Source organism: Rhinopithecus bieti, unplaced genomic scaffold (assembly GCF_001698545.2).
Source record: "Rhinopithecus bieti isolate Rb0 unplaced genomic scaffold, ASM169854v2 scaffold_4829, whole genome shotgun sequence".
Taxonomy (NCBI): domain Eukaryota; kingdom Metazoa; phylum Chordata; class Mammalia; order Primates; family Cercopithecidae; genus Rhinopithecus; species Rhinopithecus bieti.
The window spans coordinates 213756-232929 of record NW_016804679.1 but is presented as its reverse complement, the minus strand read 5'-3'; the positions used below and the strand labels follow the sequence as shown (position 1 = coordinate 232929).

The following is a 19174-nucleotide window of genomic DNA, read 5'->3' as shown; positions in this document are numbered from 1 at the left end:
AGCAAACTATCACAAGAAGAGAAAACCAAACACCGCATGTTCTCACTCATAGGTGGGAACTGAACAATGAGATCACTTGGACTCGGGAAGGGGAACATCACACACCGGGGCCTATCATGGGGAGGGGGGAGGGGAGAGGGATTGCATTGGGAGTTATACCTGATGTAAATGACGAGTTGATGGGTGCTGACGAGTTGATGGGTGCAGCACACCAACATGGCACAAGTATACATATGTAACAAACTTGCACGTTATGCACATGTACCCTAGAACTTAAAGTATAATAATAATAAAATTAAATTAAAAAAAAAAAGAATGAGTAGTGGGTGTTATATTTCATCTGTTTTTCTTCCCTTTATTTGCAGCTCATTTATAATAGCTTTGCCCAGTTCCTAGTTAAGGAGAAAGGGTACGATAAGGAATTGCTCAGTGTGACCCCAGAGGATTGGGATTTCTGGTAAGTTCTTTTTTGTTGTTGTTGTTTTTTAAGTCTGTACATCTCCTGTGGTTCTAATTGTTACTGATAAAACTGGGATGCTTTCTCTTCTATGAAGATAGAATGTGAAATGTGAAATTGAGTCAAAGGACTCATGCCTTCTATATTAAAAGTTTTGTATTTAATGAATTAAAGGGTTTTCTGCTTTAAACACTTTAAACACTAAAAAAATTAGACTTGCCTAATTAAATGTGAAAATAAGCTAAGAGCTTATGTGACTAATTTGGATATTTTCATATAGCTTAAGTTTGTCATAATAGTTTCAGAGGTTAATAAGAACTGTTTCTAAAATTTACATCTTTAAGAAAAAGGTTTGACTTAACTATCCTTTAAGAACTATAAGAGAAAAGGAGGAATCATCACATTTTGAGTAAGTCTAAATTAAGACCATTGGTTTTCTGTCATTTAGATCGACATTCCTAAGACTCTTACTGCGAATTCCCTTCCTGGGTCAGGACTCCCAACTTCCAAAGCTTCCTTTGTCTTCCTCATTTAGATAACAAAACAAACAAATATCCTAAGCCACTTTAAATTGTTCAGTTTAAAATCAGACCAGGCAGACGTGGTGGCACATCTGTAATCCCAGCACTTTGGGAGGCTGAGGTGGGCAGATTGCTTGAGTCTAGGAGTTGGAGACCAGTGTGGGCAACATGACAAAACCTCAACTCTGCAAAAAATAAAAAATAATTAACCAGGTGTGGTGGCACATGCCTGTATTCCCAGCTACTGGAGAGACTGAGGTAGGAGGATTGCCTGGACCCAGGAGGTCCAGGCTGCCGTGAGCTGTTGATCATGCCACTGCATTCCAACCTGGGGTACAGAGTGAGATCCTGTCTCCAAAAATAAATAAATAAATAAAATAAAATAACAATCCTAAACCACATGAAAAATACCTACATTATGTTGATCTAGTATACATTCTTTTGATATTTTGTTAGTCTTTTTTGATGTATCATTTTTGTAAAAGGAAGAAACAGTAACATGTTACTGTATTAAATTACTGACTCTGGAAATTTTACCCTGAACAAAAGTAAATAATCCTTCTAAAGTACCCTGTCATTTTTTGTTTAATTCCCTTGGTATTTGGTAGCCATTATACCACTTTGCTTTTGTTATTCATAATAATGAATCTGTACTCACCTTTCTCCCCAAATCCCACAAGTCTTTTACAGTAAAGGAGATAAAACTTAGTATTTGACTTTCTTTTAGTGGTTTTCAATAATATGCCTTGTCCAGAGAGCAAGTTCTTGTAACCTGACCTAAAATGAGACGAATTCTAGAGTGTAGGAAAGACTGGCGAAGTGCTTAACTTGTAGAATATAAATGTGTGTGTGTGTGTGTGTGTGTTTTATTTAGTGAAAAACATTTGTACGTTTTAACAAAGTCATGGGATGATGTTCAGGTTCTTTTTTTCTCTTTTGAGTTTTAGATTTATCTTTTGAAAAGCCTAAAGATATTATAAACTAAATATGCTGTCCTTATTTGCCTACATAACAATTTTCCTTGTATACTTGCTCAGTGATAGATATTTAATTTTACGGTTCTTAGATATTCTTAATTGTGTGATTAACATACCATTCCCCTGGGTGGGAGAATATCTTTTTAGCATTATGATGTTTGGAAAATATAGGTTGTCATTTCTTAGGTTAGCTAAATATATGAATCGATTGATAATCAGACTTTCCTATTTCAGTTGCAAAGGTTTGGCATTGGATCTAGAAGATGGGAACTTCCTTAAACTTGCAGATAATGGCACTGTTCTCAGGTAATAAAACTTAGTTGTGAAGTCAAAACTTTACCTTCTCTGAGATACTTTATTACTGAGTGTCATATGACCCTTACAGTATGGGTTAAATACAAATATTTTAATTAATGACAGATTGTCTGCCTGCATGTCTTTGTATGAATTGTTTGAGCCATTTAAATATGAGTTTGTGAGCATTAGATTTAAAGGTCTAGTTCCTTTAAGTTTACCTCATTAGAAATATTTGTAGAACATACAATAGAAAGTTTACAACTTGCTACATCTCATTGACCACTCCTTCTGGCAAAAGAGCCCAGGAATTACACTGTTTTAGCTGAGTATGTAGCTGCCTAAAATAAAATTGGGGTTATTTTTGTTAAGGAAGAAAGAATGGGTATTGGGTAGGGGTTGGTGGTCTGTACCCTCCACCCTCTCTTTCTCCATTTATCCAAATTTGGCACTGTCATGCAGGGGTCATGTTGTGTCCTAGTTCCTTTTGGAAGTTTTTCTGGACTGTTCCAAGTCTCATCAACCTCTTCCTCCTCCCACACTCCAGGCTGACTTTCTTTACTTCTCTCCTCTGTGAGTGGGCCCAGCCTCTCAACTGTTGCTAAGGGTATCTTAGCTGCTGTCACTGCTCTGTCTCTCACAGGGCACCAGGGAGGGAGCATCTGTTTTTCTTCTAGTACTAATAGTACAGGAAAGTCAACATGGCCATGAAGCTATATCATTTATTACATATACAAACAGGATCAGAATCAAAGGAGAGAACTCCCAGGCCCCTAATATATACTCTCTGTTGATGCATCATTCTTTTTGCATGATGTAAACTCCCTTCACATTTTCCCCCAGACCTTCCCCTAAGGCTCATCTAACGACAGCAGGTGTAGCCCCACCTTTGGTATTTTGTAGTTTATTTCCATGTTTATTTCTCAGGTATTGACAGATAGGGTATGTGTAAATGCAGCTTTGTCTATGACCTTTAACTTTACTGTCAGATTCTCACAGTGTTCTTGGCTATCTTCAACCACAGTTAAAAGAATGAAAAGCTTTCTACAATTTTGTTTCTTTCTCTCTTTGTTCTGTGTGTCTGTCCCTGTCCCAGTACCCCTCCTACAAGGTCTGTCTCTCTCTATCCAAGTCCTGGCTAACCTTTAGTTTCTCCTGAATTTATTAGCATACCTCCTTGATGCTTTCTTTCCACCAATATAGTAGATTCCTTCTCTGATCATATTTCCCATTCAGGATCCTTTGATCTTTACATAAAGCTTTCTAAAATGTTAACTGCTTTATAAAAAGGAGCCCATTTGTGATTTTCCCCCATTTGCTTTTCTTATTTTATTTCTTTTTTCCTTCATATTATTTTATTACCACATTATAACACCAAGAGAATAATACTGTCAATCATTATAATTTCTCATAATAAACTACATTAACATTTCAACTACAGTAGTCCCTCCTTATCCTTGGAGATTATCTTCCAAAACCCCCAGTGGTTGCTTGAAATCATGGATCGTACACATCCCTGTATGTACTATGTCTTTTCCTGCGATAAAGTTTAGTAGATACAGTGAGAAAATATAAAATGTAACAGTAGAACTCAGAATGGTATGCAGTTTAAAACTTATGAATTGTTTGTTTCTGAAACTATGCCCTTAGTATTGTTCAACCCAGGTTGACCACAGGTAACTGAAACTGTGGGAGAGCAAAACTAGATAAGGGGAAACTACCATATTTCTCTATAGCATAGGATTCTCTTAGCTGGACCTAACTGATGCAAAAGCAGTATTTTGAGCACAGAAAATGCCTACTTTCTTGTCATGTTGCTCTGTTTTTCCATATTCCTCTTTGATTTCCCCATGTGGTTTTAGCCATGCTGTGTCCTTGAGTGGGCAGGTTGCTCCTCATCTTGTCTTCACAGTCCTGCGTGCTCACAGTCATCCATCTGTGGGTGCCAGGTGCTTCTTGTGCCTCCTGTGGCCCCGGTGGACTCATGCTTTGACTCTGGTACCTACTCCTCTTTCTCTAGTGCTGCCAGAACCAGCTTCCCACTAAGTCACATGGTTGTTTTCTAATTGTTCCAGGTGTGTTCATCTTATTTGTATAGTTAAATGACAACTTCTCTAAAAAAGGGTGGTATCTTATCCAGTGATGACTTCTGAATGAGCATCTCCTAAGCACCTGCTACTTGGTGGATTAAAGCGGTGAAGTGCTACAGCTGTCCATAGAAATGCTTTACAGAATCCTAAACAGGGAGGCACCTAGTTGAAAACAGAAAAAATATATGTATTTGTTAGCTCCAGTGGCAACAGGGATCAACAGTCCCAATGACAGAGGAAGGGGCATTCAAGGGAACCATTAATGAGCAATGTGCATCCTCTCCCAAAATCAGGGCAAGCCATGGCACCAAGATGATGGCTCCAGAGGTACTGGCAGAGGCATATGGCAAGAAAGAATGGAAGCACTTCTTGTCGGACACTGGAATGGCTTGCCGCTCAGGTATGACTCAAATGAGGCAGCTCCACCATCCACTCCCTGTTTGTTTTGTACCCTAAACCTTCGAGGTCAGGACAAAGAAGACCCCCCCTTTCCCCTGCTGGGCAGGATCCAAAAGGGAGCAGCTTCAGCTTTATAGCAATAGGATGTATTTTTTCCAAGTGTATTTGACTTCTGTTTGGCATATGGTTCAAAATACTGTTCACGGAAGATTTTATTGGCACTCCTTTTGCCTGTACTTGTTCTGGTTTAAAGATTAGCACTTAGGAATAATATGAGTCTTTTTAAATGTAGAGAAGTATGAAAGAAGGAAAAAAAGGGCCTGTGATTCCACAGCCCAGTTAAAATTTATTTACATTAAATATTAATCTGAGCACATGGTTAGAAAATTTAAATATTATAGAAATGAACAGAAGGAAGAGTAACTGTCTTCAACTCCTGTCCTATTTTTTAAAGGTATACAAAAGGGATTATGTAGTTACCTTGCTCTTTTCAATTTACATCTTGGAGAGTCTGGCATCAGCACACACACGAGGTATACTTAGTTCTTCTAAATGCTGGGATGCTCTGCAATTCAGTGCCTGTATCATGATTTATTTCATCAGGCTCCTAGCAGTGGACATTTATGTTGTGTCTGGTGTATCACAATTACAGACAAGCCTGTGGTGATGTTTTCATGAATGTATATTTTTCACTTTCATACATATATCTAGGATAAACTCCTAGACGTATACTTTCTCTAAAGATATACAGGTTTAAAATTTTGATAAATATTGCCAAATAAGTCTTTTATTTTCAGGAGCTCCAGTTGATTCTATAGTTGTAGCTTTCTTCTACATTTAAGTATATTAATCCTCAGAGTTAAGAACAGAGTTGTAAAGTACATTCCCTATCAGTACATTTAGGAAATTTAAAGCACTGATGGATGTAGAGATGTTTAATGACAACTTGTTTGATAATCTCTTTCCAGGTTGTTGACCTAACATAAGAACAGTGTTCCTTGCCAGCTGATCTCCAGAGAGCAAATCCCTTTGAACTTATCTTCCCCAAATGGTAGATTATGCAGAAACAGCTTGATCTAGTGGAAATCACAAGGGGCTTGGTGCCAAACAGTCCTGGATCATATTGACTCTGTTATTTGATGGATAAAGTGACTCTGGTACTAAGTCACTCTTAGCATCAGTTTTCTCATCTTTGAGCGGAGATAATACCACCTTTGCAGAAGTGAGAACCTTTGTTAATATAAATTGTTCCCTTCCCCTCAGTCCTTCATTTGCCATTCTACCATGGCCACTAAGACAAAGGGAGTAGGGTTGATAGTAGCTTCTTGGGGAGCAGTTTTTCTCTGTGTAAAACTTCATGATTATGGGACTTGATCTTGATTCAGAGGCTTGTTTTGTTGAACTGGGCTTACTAATCACTTCATTCGCAATGAGCTGCCTCTTCTATACAGAGGTAGAGGTTGAAGCTTTCATGTGGTATAGTGTCAGAGTGTGGGTGTTGGGTGAGGCACTGCAAGCAGCCTGGCCCAGTTAACAGCTCAAGGCTGAACAAGCCCCTTTGTGTCCACACAGCGGACATTCTGCCCAAGTTCGACAGTCAAATAACCTAGCCTCTTGCATTGTGGGTGAAAACCAATGAGCTCTTCTCATTAGGTTCCCCCTGAATTATCTGATTAGACCTCAATCCTTACTCAACATCAGTAGTTCAATTCTTGGCCTGAATTTCATCTATTAATACCCACAAAGGAAGAAGAATGGGAGGAGAAAAGCAAGGTTATGTAACTGGCAGTGCTGGGATGCTTCCTGCTCCAACAGTGCTTGAGACAGCTGGCCATGAAGTTGGGTCAGTCTAGTGTCAGGCCAAGAGATACGACAAAGTGCAGATTAATGAACCTTGGGAAGCTTTGCCCACTGTCCTAAGTCTTGGGAGTCCTGGAGTGTCATATAGTCTTACTGCATAGCAAAGCAGAGGCAGAAAAGCACATGGCATATCATCTTCCTTTTCTTCCAGATCACTGGTTCTTCACACTGGCAAAGCCATGCTAACCTTTCTTAGGAATTAAAAAGAGCCTGAGAGGTTCCCCTAACAATATAAGCTGTGAAAGAGTGAAAAGCAGGAAGACTGTATCAACCAAAATGTTTTTAACTGAGGGAATGGACACAAACTGGCACAGCCATTTTGTGAATTAACAAAAAGAAAACTTTGATTTTTTTTAATACATTTTAAAATAAATTTACAGGAAGAAGTAAGAGGCACAAAATAATATTCAGAGGAACAGAACCCTGGCTTCTGCATATGGTTTTCTTCTAATTTCCTTATAATACTTCTGCATTCCAAAGTAATCTATTTGATTATTGGATTATTCATTCATTCATTCATTCAGCAAACATCTATTGAGTGCTTAGAATATGCTGAACACTATGCCTAGTCAACACTAAAGAACAAGACAAGTGTGTTCCATAACCTCGTATACATAGCTTACAAATGAGAGGATGGGGGGAATCAAAATCAGGCGATTATAATGATGTACTCAAGCACCTTATTATTAATGTAAAATCTGGCTTTACCTATTGGTTTTGTTTGATTCTTCTTTGTGTCAGGTATTCTCTAGGGAACTCTACGAGGTTGGATTCCCTCAAAAGCAGAGTGGTTATTCTTGATCCCAGTAGTCAGGAGTGAAGGAATGAGAGGGTAAGACATAAAAGGAACAATGGTTGCTGGACTCTACTGGGACTTCCAAGGAGAAGTGCAGAGAATACCTCCCAAAGTTGTCTGTCCATGGAACAGGAAGTAGGGCATTCATTTACTGGTTCCTGAACCTGTTCCAAGTGTGAAGTTGGCCACATGGGCTCCAGAGCCTTTGGGAGAAAGAGAATGACTCAGTTGTGCCAAGGTGGGATGGTGCTGTTAGCATAGTGGTGGTTGAAATCAGACATGGGCCAGGGGAATGTGACATGGGTCATCAAAAGTGTCTCTTCAGGGACAGCAGATCCAAAAGTCATATGTGCCAGAGGAGGGCTCAAATGTAATTCTACCCTGCGGTCATACAGAATAAACCAAATCCCTCTCTTCCACGAAATCTTGGAATGTACCTGTCCTTCACTCTACAGTTTTTATAAGATAAGCACACTGTGTCTTCACATGGCATGGTTATATTCTACTTATCACCACAGTTTTTTTCACATTATACTGAAATTTGTCTTAAATGGCATAAAAATAGAATGCGGTACTCTAGGTGGGGACAGCCAACCAATCTGAAAAAGCACTATTGTGTGGAGCACTTCATGGTACTCCAGGGTTAGGTTAATTGATTGTTTTGAAATTCAGTGACATAGATAACATCATATGGCTTTTTCATATTCTATTTTATTTTTTGCATATAGCCTTTTTAGTTTTTACATTCTTTAAGATGACTAAAATATCTTCGAATACAATGCTTCAAGATACCATGTTTTAACTTTCTTGTGGTGCCCTCGGAGCTTAAATCTTTCTTAAAAAACAGTGACAGCCAATAATGGTGCCATTTTGAATTGAAATGGAGGCTTCTTCAGATAATTAAACCAAAATCTAGTGTCTCTTCAGCCATATTCTTGTGTATTTCACATACATGTAGCATTATGTTGTTCCTAGTTTAAAATTTTGTTCTTTTTCAGGAAAGTATTATTTTTACGACAACTACTTTGACCTGCCAGGAGCTCTTCTGTGTGCCAGGGTAGTGGACTATTTAACAAAAGTAAGTGGGGACTCATTTTTTAAAACTATGATATGTAGTCAGTCATAAATTGGAGGACCTAATTATATATTGCTTCTGAGTTGTGATTTTGCTTAGTTTCTTCTTTGTGGTTTCAGAGGTGACTGGGAAAGAAAACATGGTGAATTTGGTTAAAATATTTTGGAAAATTAAATAGCAGTGACCTTTTTTTTTTCTCTCAGGAAAATAAACCTGTTCTCCAGCAGAGGGTGCAAAAGTTTAGGAAAAGAAAATAAATACAGAACTTGCATCTGGACAAAACATTTTCTTTAGCAAAATAAATAGTTTCATTAGCAAAATAAAAGTTAAAGGTGATTAAGAAAATTCAGCATGTCTTTTAGCATTCTAAATACAATAAAAGCAGAAAAATTGGATGGAATTTAAAAATTCACCATTTTGAACATCATTTAATGAATATAAATGTTTTCTTTTGTACTGTATATCAAGATTAAATAGATCTCTGCTTATACTAGTTTATACTTAGGACTTAAGACCTATGAGCATAAAACAGATTTATATGTCAGAATCACTTTCCTTTATGCATATGTCTTTTAAAAATAACTACTTTCCGGGCCAGGTGCAGTGGCTCACACCTGTAATCCCAGCACTTTGGGAGGCCAAGAAGGGTGAATCATGAGGTCAGGAGTTCAAGTCCAGCCTGGCCAATATGGTGAAACCCCGTCTCTAATAAAAATACAAAAATTAGCTGGGCTTGGTGGTGTGCATCTGTGGTCCCAGCTACTCGGGAGGCTGAGGCAGGAGAATTGCTTGAACCCGGGAGGTGGAGGTTGCAGTGAGCTGAGTTCGCGCCACTGCACTCCAGCCTGGGTGACACAGTGAGACTCCGTCTCAAAAATAATAATAATAATAATTATCATTTTGATAATAGAGCACAGTAATGCTTTATTTGTGAATCAGAATTACATTTATGTGTTGTGAAAGTTTCCATTGATCAATAGTTTGGGTATGTTTATAGAACTCTTTATTAACACAAGATGGAGTCAGTTTCTCCTTTGGTAGTTACTACAAGCAAAGTTATCAGTCTTTAAATATTTTGGAGTTTGTATAATTAGATATAAATATCTAGTAGTCTGTCTTTGTTTAGATAAGTCACTGGTTAACGTTTCCAAGGAAGCAAAGGATCATAGGATCGTTTATTTTAATGTAATGTTTATTTGCTTTCTGATTTAAAAAAATCTTAATGAAAACAATTTACATTTTGGATTTGGAACCTCATTCATCTCTTCTATTGAGACTTACAGCTCTTTCACATTGAAATTCAAATTAAGTATGCACTGAATTCTAAAGTAACTAGCTTTTGGGGTTTTAGAATGTCAGTCTTCTTAGTCCCATTGATGCCATAGTATATTATATAACACATTCTGATATCCCAGAAGTTATATAACACTGTGAATTTGCTGTGTTTAAAATATTCTATAATTTTAGGCTTTATAATGAGTGGAAATTTTATTTTATTTGGGCTATATGAGCTATATTAATATTTAGGTATATGTATGTGTATATGTAGCAGTCATTTTCGTGGAAGATTTCTTTGTAAAATCACATTTAGAAGAATGATAACTTTATTATGTTTTCTAAAATATAAACTTCTATCAGAATATAGTAATACAGATGCTCCTTAACTTATGATGGGGTTTTTTCCTGATAAACCCATCGTTAAGTCAAAAATACTATAAATCCATTTAATACACCTAGCTTACTGAACATCATAGCTTAGCCTAGCTTGTCTTAAACATACTCACAACACTTCCATTAGCCTACTGTTGGGCAAAGTCATCAAAAAAAAGCCTATTTTATAATGAAGTATTGAAAAGCTCATGTAATTTATTGAATACTGTACTGAAAGTGGAAAACAGTAGTTGTATGGGTACTTGAAGTTAAGTTTCTACTGAATCTTTATTACTTTTGCACCATTATAAAATAAAAAAATTATAAGTCTACCCATCTTAAGTCAGGGACTGTCTGCATTGTAATTATTTGCCAGCATTTTCACTATGCTTAAAACTGAATTATTGCATTTGTTACATTTGGAATTGTTTTTCAGCAGAACAGTGGTCAAAAAACATTTGATTTTTGGAAGGATATAGTTGCCGCTATACAACACAATTATAAAATGTCAGCTTTTAAGGGTGAGTATCGTGAAGAGGGGCCTTCTAATACATGTTTGTTAAACTATGTTTGTCTAGTGAATTAGTTGGAAAGCAGATACTTTGCTGTGTATCTTACTTAGGATTTAATTTGAGCTTCAATATTATTATAAAGTTGGTTCTGCCTACATTTTCAGAGGTCCTTTTATTTGTGCTGATTTCATGGCTATAATTGCCCATGTTCCAAGCTATGCTGTTACACTCTCTTTTACCATGCCTGCCGTGAGGGTCGTTCTGTGAGTTCCCTAGAATCAAAGTCCAGTTTTGCTTTTTCCTGGTTTAGGCATGAGGGTTGGTGACTTGTAATCATTAGTGTAATAGTTATAGACAGGTGGGCAAAATGTCTGCCGGCAGAAATTTTGTTCTTGTTGCTTAAGGAACAAAACTGGCTGACCCAGAATGAGGGCAGAGATGTCATCAATCTTGAGCCCAGAGTTTTGCCTTTCCAGTCACAACTTTGCTTGGATTATACAAGATTGCTTCTCTAAGGAATAAATAGATGCCTTTAGAGTAAATAGATTGCTTCTCTAAGGAATAATAGATGCCTTTACTGTTACCTCAGTGACTTGAGCCACATTGTCCTGATTCAACTAATAGGATGATGGATGCTCAAAAGTAGTATTTTTCAACTTGGAAAAAACGTTACCTTTTGATTGACATAAAAAATTGCTTGCCTTTTTAAAGTATAATTCAAGCCATCAAAACAATTTTAAATATTATAACTAAAAACATGTCAAGACAGTAAATAGTAACTGCAGAATATTTGTTCAAACTGCACATTTCTCTGTCACCTGCTTCTTTCCTTCCCAGGAGAAAATTACAACTTTGGGGTGATTGTGTCATTTTTCTATCCCTAGTCATCAGCCCTTGACCCTGACTCAGATTGCATGTGGTTTTGTGGGTACCTCTTCACAGTCAACACTGAGTGGTTGGGTCTGTGGGAATAAAGATGCATCCCCAATATAGGGACATATCCATGACAACTGTAAAAGCCACCCACCACTTTATTGTCCTGCTTTTTTATTAACTTTGAACAATGAAAAGCCTTGAAAGAATGGTTGAGAACAGCAAATTGCTGCTTTCAGATTAATTCAGCGTAAAAATCTATTGATGTTATTTTATTGTGTCGTAAATAAGGAGTAGGTAAAACATTTAGTGCTTTAATAAGTGAGGCACAGCTTAAAAGTTTTAAACAGCAATATAAAAATACAGTACAGAGCATAAATAAATAATATATCTCCACTTCTAGTCGAATTTTGAAACCCTCAGGGTTAATTATAACTTCACTTGAATGGGAGGTACAAGGTACATGTGCTAATGTTTTGTAAATCCAGAAAATCCATTAAAGAAATCAAATTAATCACACTTGTGTTAAATAAATAAGAATAGATCAGATACCTGTTTCCGAGTTATGCTGGGTATATAAAAAGCTTCTCTGCAATCATAGAAAAGTTTGTAAAGATTCATTGACGAAAGCACCTTGCAATTCAGATGAACTTCAATACAATATTTTGGGGCTTTTTTATGTAAGAGCTTTAAAAATATATATGCACCTGTATATTTGAATAGATATTGATGAAACGGGCCATACAGGCCTCAGAGTAATGCACCATCAGAAATATTTCAGGGGATACAGTGTCTTTTAAATTTGAATATTCAAGTATTTAAGTTCTACGAAGTTATATGATACCTCCTGGATGTTTCCTAGAAGTTCTCTTATTCATAGTTAGAAATAGGCTTTTTTTAAAGAGGAAATGCCGAGTTTCTCAAATCAAGTTTCACATAACTTAGAGCTCTATTTCTGGTTGTTGTTTTTTTCTAATGATGGTTTTTTGTTTGTTTGTTTTTGCTGCTGTTGTTGTTTTTTAACATAGCAGGACTTCTTTGGTGATAAATACTGGAGAAAACCTTAAAGAGCCTTAAGACTGCTGACTAGAAATTCATGAGGGCCTTCACATACATTTTTACATTGCTGCTCACTTTTCAGAGGGAAGGGTTGTGGGTCTGATAGCTCAAATCTGTCTCAGAAAATAAAAATTACATTCTTTTCAGCCTACCTCCATATGCATTTTATAGGATGGGGTAGAGTTGGAGAATGCTTTTTGTAGCACAAGATTTAGATTAGCTCTATGGGGTGTACTCACATTGGAGCCACTAGGAATCCTGAGAAAGAGGAGTGGACATACTCAGAGGAGTATAGGCCATTCGACTCGGCATTGGGCAGCTGGAGCCACACCTGGTCATTTTCTGTGAGATCGATGATGGCACTCCCTGAAGCCTGATCCAGGTAGCCTTTGGTGTATTCATCATAGGTGTACATTACAGGGGTGCCATTCTTATACAGACCTACCCAAACATGAGTCCCTTTCACATGCACGTGGTACGAAAAATAGTATATTCCTGGTATCCTACAAGTAAAGATTCCAGTCCTTGGGTCATAATGCTGTTGCCTGTTATACAAAATCTTATCAAATGGGATGGGAGTTCCTATTGCTGGGTAAGCTTTGGAGAGAATAACAGTAAAAGCAGACACAGGCATTCCTGTTACCCCCTGGTTGGCACTAACAAGAGGCGTCCCAGAAAGACTGGGCCTTTGGCCTGCCTTTATAAAACCCTCAGGCATGACTGCTTGACCTGGTGGGCCTGGAGGCCCAGGGGGTCCTGGAAGGCCAGGCTCTCCAGAGTGGCCTCTTGGACCTGGAGGCCCTGGTGGCCCAGTGGGTCCATTGAGGCCCTTAGTTGCTATGCCAGCTGGGCCAGGAGGACCGGGATTTCCTGGATCCCCTTTAGACCCAGGGAATCCTGGAATGCCTGGTGGCCCAATAGGGCCTCTAGTACCTGGTATTCCAGGGGCACCTCTTGGGCCAGCCTCTCCATTGTGTCCGGGCATTCCCTTTGCTCCTGCTGGGCCGACAGGGCCTGGGAGACCAGGAGGTCCTCCAACTCCAGGGTCACCTTTTGGGCCTGGTAACCCTGGGTTACCCTTAGGACCATCGAGACCCGGTTCTCCTGGGTACCCTGGTTTTCCATCTGACCCAGGGGAACCCCTTTCACCCTTAGCCCCAGGGTATCCTGCAGGCCCAGCTGGCCCTGTCTCACCTTTAGGGCCTGGGAGACCATGGTTGCCCGGGATGCCTTTTGGTCCTTGGGGTCCCATATTCCCAGGGGGTCCAGTCAGACCTGACTTCCCAGGAAGACCTGCTGGCCCTTGTTCCCCTTTGGCACCTGGACCCCCAGGAAGGCCAGCAGGTCCTCTTTGTCCCTTCAGACCTGGCAAGCCTGGTTTCCCAAAGCCAGGAGGCCCTGGGGGCCCAGCTATTCCTGGAGCCCCAGGGAGACCTTTTGTTCCTGGAATCCCTGGCTGACCTGGGGCTCCAGCAGCTCCTGGCTTTCCAATACATTCTGGCCCTCGTTCCCCAGGAGGGCCCTGGGGCCCTGGTGGGCCAGTTGGTCCCATTTCTCCTGGAAAACCTCTATCACCTTTGATGCCTGGCTGTCCCGGAATCCCATTTTCACCTCTTTTTCCCACTCCAGGAGGGCCCGGTGGTCCTGTGGGACCCTGAGGGCCTGGAAGACCCCTCTCACCTGGACGACCAGGAGCACCATATCCCATTTCCCCTTTCTGTCCATTAATACCAGGAACTCCTGGTGCACCCTTTTCTCCAGGAAAGCCCCTGGGTCCCGGTGCCCCTGTGGGTCCCTGTTGTCCAGGTTTTCCTGACACAGAAATTCCAGCTGGTCCAGGGATTCCAGGTGGTCCCGGTGGGCCCCGTGGTCCTGGTAGGCCAGCTGGTCCAATATCTCCTTTTGGTCCGTATGGTCCTCTCTCTCCTGGTTTTCCTGGGAGTCCTGGCACACCTGGCTTCCCTACAGCTGATGGTCCTGGTGGTCCTGGCAACCCTGGCTCTCCTTGGAGTCCAGGACTTCCGTACCCTGGTTTTCCTGGTGGTCCGGAAGGACCTGGGTGCCCTCGGGGTCCAGCAGGGCCTGGTGGACCAGGAATACCTTGCTCTCCTCTTACTGCTATACCTAAAAGACACACCCAACACACCCACCCATAGAAGGGAATGGTTAGTGACATTAAATATGAATTGGGACATGATATTTCAGCGTCATTTATTCCATGTAGACAGAACAGTCTGAAATGGTTTTAGATTATATGTTTTATATTGTTTTAGAAAACTGTGCTGGAGAAGATGGTTTCACAAAACCATGGCCACCATAATACTTTTATCCCATGACAGTGACTCATGAAAATGAGCTTGGATTGAAGAATTCCTCTAACATAAATGCAGTGGAGGTAAATTTAGTACATTTGTTTTGGGAAAATCATGTACAGAAAAGGCAGAAAAAGAGTAGTGCAGAATAAGTGAGAAAATGTTTAAGAACTGTAAAAATTTTCCCTCCCAAAGCTACCCTATCAGACTTAAAAGAGAAACAGAATTAATTCTGATTTATATCTGCCATGCCCCTGCTGAACACAGGTTAGATTTTGGTTGATTTATTTTTGCCTCAGAATATACTGTGAACTCTTCTACTCTCCATTATTGACTTAAAATTGAAACAAAGAACTAGAGAATTAGACATAATAGGTGAAGTACATAAAATAGTGTCAAAGTACTTACCTAAATACAAACATATATTGTTTGATTTCATAGAGCTGTAAGTTCACTTGACCTTATACACTAAACTTAAACTAAAAATCATAGTGCCTGTGATGTGAAAAATGCTACTGGGCCACAAGTATGAGGAAAGCACAGGGTAAAGATGTTTCTGAGATTTGGAAAACATTTGGTGTATATAAATGCAGAGCAAATCATTAAAACAGATATGCCGAAATAGAAAAATAATTGTTTTAGATGTAGGTTTTTTTTGTACTACTTAGAGTTATATTTCAATTTGAAAACATAGAGCTTTCCCCATGGATTTTCAGAAAATGACATCAGGAAAAAGACTGTGAGAAAAATTAAGTTATGTAAAAGATTTCCATATATTAACAAATATTTCATTGATTGTACAGTACATACATGACTATATTATGTATAAGTGGATGTTGACAAATTGCAAATAGGGAATTTTTTAATGGGTTGGAGGAATAAAATAGTGCATTTTTTAAAATGCCAACTATGTTAGATTGAGGTTTGCTTCAGAATCTGATTATAAGGGTCATGTTCACACTAAAAATAATTGTCTTAGTCTGATTGGAAATCTGTGTTACTGTTAAAGAGGAGAAACAAGTCAATGGAAATGAGTGCATTGGGCATCGTCTGAGGCTAGAACTCCAGTGACAGGGCGAACTTTGTCACTTGGAAGGTTGTCCTTAATGGGTCCTTAACTTCTCAGTGCAAGAAAGAATTTGACTTCTATTGAGTGCTTGGGGAACAGCCCCTGTTTCTAGGTTGTCATCTGAAAAACTTTTCTTCATTCACGATTAGGGTGGCACAATCCTCAAGGTAAAATGACTACTTACTACTATTAAGTTGTTTAAATGCCACAAACTGAAATCGTGATTGGTTGTGTCAGAATGTGGCATGTGCATCTGCCCATCAGCTGTGGAATCCTCTGCAGCATAATTTAGTATGATTTGACAGAACTCTTTTTTAACCTGTGTTGGATAGGTATGCCTAGGAATTATATAGTAACTCTTTGAATTTCTTTTATCAACTTAATGTTTTACTTGTGTACACTGTGGGCTTTTGTGTTTGTTACAGTGCATTAATGCCTACCAGTGGATGATAATATAGTTGAGTGTCTATTTAAAAAGAGACTAAGGTGGATTTAGTAGTTTAAATACAGCTCCTGAACTTTTCATTTGTTAAGATATTTTCATTTGTTCTGCAAAAATAGCCAAGGTAACAGAGTATATTAAGAGAAGATCAAAGTATTTTAACCTTCTAAAATAGTGCATTTTCTTTTAATTCAAGACTGTTTATTATGCTCTTATTAAGGTATTAAAAACTCTGAAGAGCAGGGTGAGGAAGGGAGAGACGTATTGGAATGCCGAGTGCGAGTGGTGCTGGTGTCATGAGCGAGGTGTTCATGAATTGTGTTTGTTTGCTTCAGAGTAAAGCAGAAAGCTCCCTTCCGTCTTTTATTTTTTCTTACTAGCTTTTAACCTTTTAAAATTTTGTGTTATATTTTGAGACATTCAAAAGGTAGGTCTGTTGTGATACCGGTAGCGATTTATTTTCAAATATCGTCTTCCTTTTCGTGAAATATTTTTGAATTCCATCTTCTCTCTTTCTTAAAGAGATAATTCTGTTTCATTTGCTCAAAATGGTTGTTCCCAAAAGCATAATATTTAAAGTTTATAACAAATATCCTTAGCTTTGTTTACAATATAAAATATATAACTAAAAATATTATGGAAAGGGAATTTGAAGCCTACAGTTAGTTTATATCATTCAGTAGATATTTTATAGGCAGTCATGTCAGTTGCTATTAAATAAAATTAGTGAATATGAAGCCTAGAAGTTGCCCTTCTTTGGGAACCTTAGTGCTTTACATGTATTTTCTCAGTACTCTTCAAAGAGTAACCAAGAAAACTGGACAGATAAGCAGCAGATTCAAGAAGAAAGTTAACTTATTGAAGGCTATATTAGTAGCTAAAAGTAGTAGAAGTAAAACTAGGAGTAACAGAAGTAGTAGTAGAGATAATGGCGACGCTTAAAGCACTTTACAGGTATTAATTCATTTAAACTTCGCAGCAGCCCTTGAGATAGCTGCTCCTTATTTTACAAATGAGGAAACTGAGGCATGGGAGGACAAGTAACTTACCTCAGGTCACACAGCTTGTGCATTATAGTTAAGTCTCTGCATTTTACCACTAAACTATATTAAAAATGTATAAGTAATTATGAGAATTGCAGTTTCATTTGCCTGCTTGACAATTCTCATAATTACAGTTGTTCATTGTAGGGGTGGGCATCAGATGTTTTTGATAAGACTCAGTTTTATGTCTGTTTGTGAGCTAGTTGAATTAGTTTTGGAAGTAAATGTTTAAGTATTCAGCTAAATAAACCAGCTATCTTCTTTGTACAATTGACAGTTATTTTTAGCTTAAAATTTTTTAACTTGATTAATTTTGATTAGATCAAGATTTCTGGATTACATGCAGTTATTTGTGCAAAATGGCATCTGAGAAAAGATTTCTACATGCAAAAGTTCTTAATTTTCTGTAGGTGTATCTTTCTACTATATTTTCAAGTATATCCTTTCTACTACAATTATTGGATATTCTTATTCTACTTTTTTCACAGATCACTTTGTTGTCATAATTTGGGCTAATTCAGAAGTTTGAAAATAACACTGAAGCTAAATGCATTTTGTAACAGAGATTATTAAGATTATAGAAAGCAGCAACCAACTTGTTAATAGAACAAAATATACAATTCAGTTTACCTTTACTCTTTATGGTATAGGGAATGAAGAAGTGTGTCTTGGTGTTGGGTAGTGGGCCTTTTATGCCTGTGGGTGTTTGGTATCGTTCAGCGTAAAACACTCCATGAACCAAGTTCAAGGATACTAGCAGCAAAAAGGGTATTTGTGGCAGCATATTCTCAGATGGATTCTGAAAAACAGAAAAGAATAACTTTATACAGCATTGTTATTAACCTATTTTGTTATTCTCATGTTTCACAGATGAGTTCTTTATACAGTTATCTACTTTTTTAACCTATCCTATATATTTTTATATGTGCCATAAATAAATGAGAGATCGTTTTTTAGTTACGTGAATATATGTCTTAGTTATTTTGGAAGCTATACTCAGGTAATCAAGTAAAATAAAATGATGTACCTAAAGCAAAAGAAACAGAAATTAGGATTGGATGTCTGTGTTAAATAATCCAGGATCTTTGACATAGCCTGAAATATCTAATAGTTTCAAAATACACTGAGATTCAGATTAGGGCAAATTTTTACAATTTGGTTTTATTAGTACTATTATCTATAGACTGATGCAATAAGAACTTTCTGAGTACATTTTAGTAGAAACCTATTTTTTAAAATCACTTTAATACTTCTAATGCTTGAGAAAACTCTAGTACTTAAATTACTGAAGTTTCTTTCCAAGCAAGTTAACATGGAAGTCCGCCAGTGAGCATACACTTACCTGGGTGCTGAGAGTTCCTGGAGATGGTGCCTTGGCAGCTTTCTGAAGCCTCCTCTGCCCAGGTGAGCAGTGCAGAAGGTGCCTCTCCAGACCTTCTCAGTGGTATTTATACTGTTTTTCTCTTACTACATGAGGTTACCCTGAGCTTAACCTCCTCCCCTCAAAGGTGGTAAGCACTAATTATGGTGGAAAGTTCTATTGGGCAGGCACACAAGATCAGGCTGGGCCCTCCTTTTCTTTGTTTTCTTATTGAAAAATAAACCCTTTGTCTTAAATATATATTAATAGTTTTAACCAGAGACTATCTTTTCCTGTGATTTTATTTTATTAGTTATTACTCTAGTGTTTAGGCTGGTTCATGATAGAATGATGATACCACCTTTTTATTTTTGAAAAGCACATT

At 38.1% G+C, this 19174-nt stretch overlaps 2 protein-coding genes across 3 annotated transcripts in view; one reads left to right on the top strand and one right to left on the bottom strand.

Moving 5' to 3' along the window:
- The window catches only part of NT5DC1 (5'-nucleotidase domain containing 1), a 150230-nt gene that overhangs the window by 6776 nt on the left and 124280 nt on the right, over positions 1–19174 (top strand). Inside the window, exons 2-6 of one of the 2 annotated variants that reach the window (XM_017869926.1) lie at positions 366–457; positions 2190–2261; positions 4633–4739; positions 8393–8472; positions 10559–10640. In XM_017869926.1, the coding sequence (XP_017725415.1) occupies positions 366–457; positions 2190–2261; positions 4633–4739; positions 8393–8472; positions 10559–10640 (433 nt within the window). Of the gene's footprint in view, positions 1–365; positions 458–2189; positions 2262–4632; positions 4740–8392; positions 8473–10555; positions 10641–19174 lie in introns of both variants that reach the window. The other variant, XM_017869924.1, reaches the window with a different exon arrangement.
- Positions 11659–18846, bottom strand: COL10A1 (collagen type X alpha 1 chain). Its single transcript, XM_017869918.1, has 3 exons — positions 18772–18846; positions 18060–18228; positions 11659–14687 (listed from the first exon to the last, which is right to left on the bottom strand). Exons 2-3 carry the CDS (start codon positions 18211–18213, stop codon positions 12799–12801), a joined length of 2043 nt encoding a protein of 680 aa, XP_017725407.1. The 5' UTR covers positions 18214–18228; positions 18772–18846; the 3' UTR covers positions 11659–12798.

What these genes read in the sequence shown, in the direction of transcription:
- COL10A1 (XM_017869918.1), bottom strand. Translation starts at nt 18,213, where the DNA reads ATGCTGCCACAAATACCCTTTTTGCTGCTAGTATCCTTGAACTTGGTT. An exon ending in CTATACCATAAAGAGTAAAG is followed by an intron (nt 14,688 to 18,059) that starts GTAAACTGAATT and finishes TGTGTCTTTTAG; the next exon opens with GTATAGCAGTAAGAGGAGAG.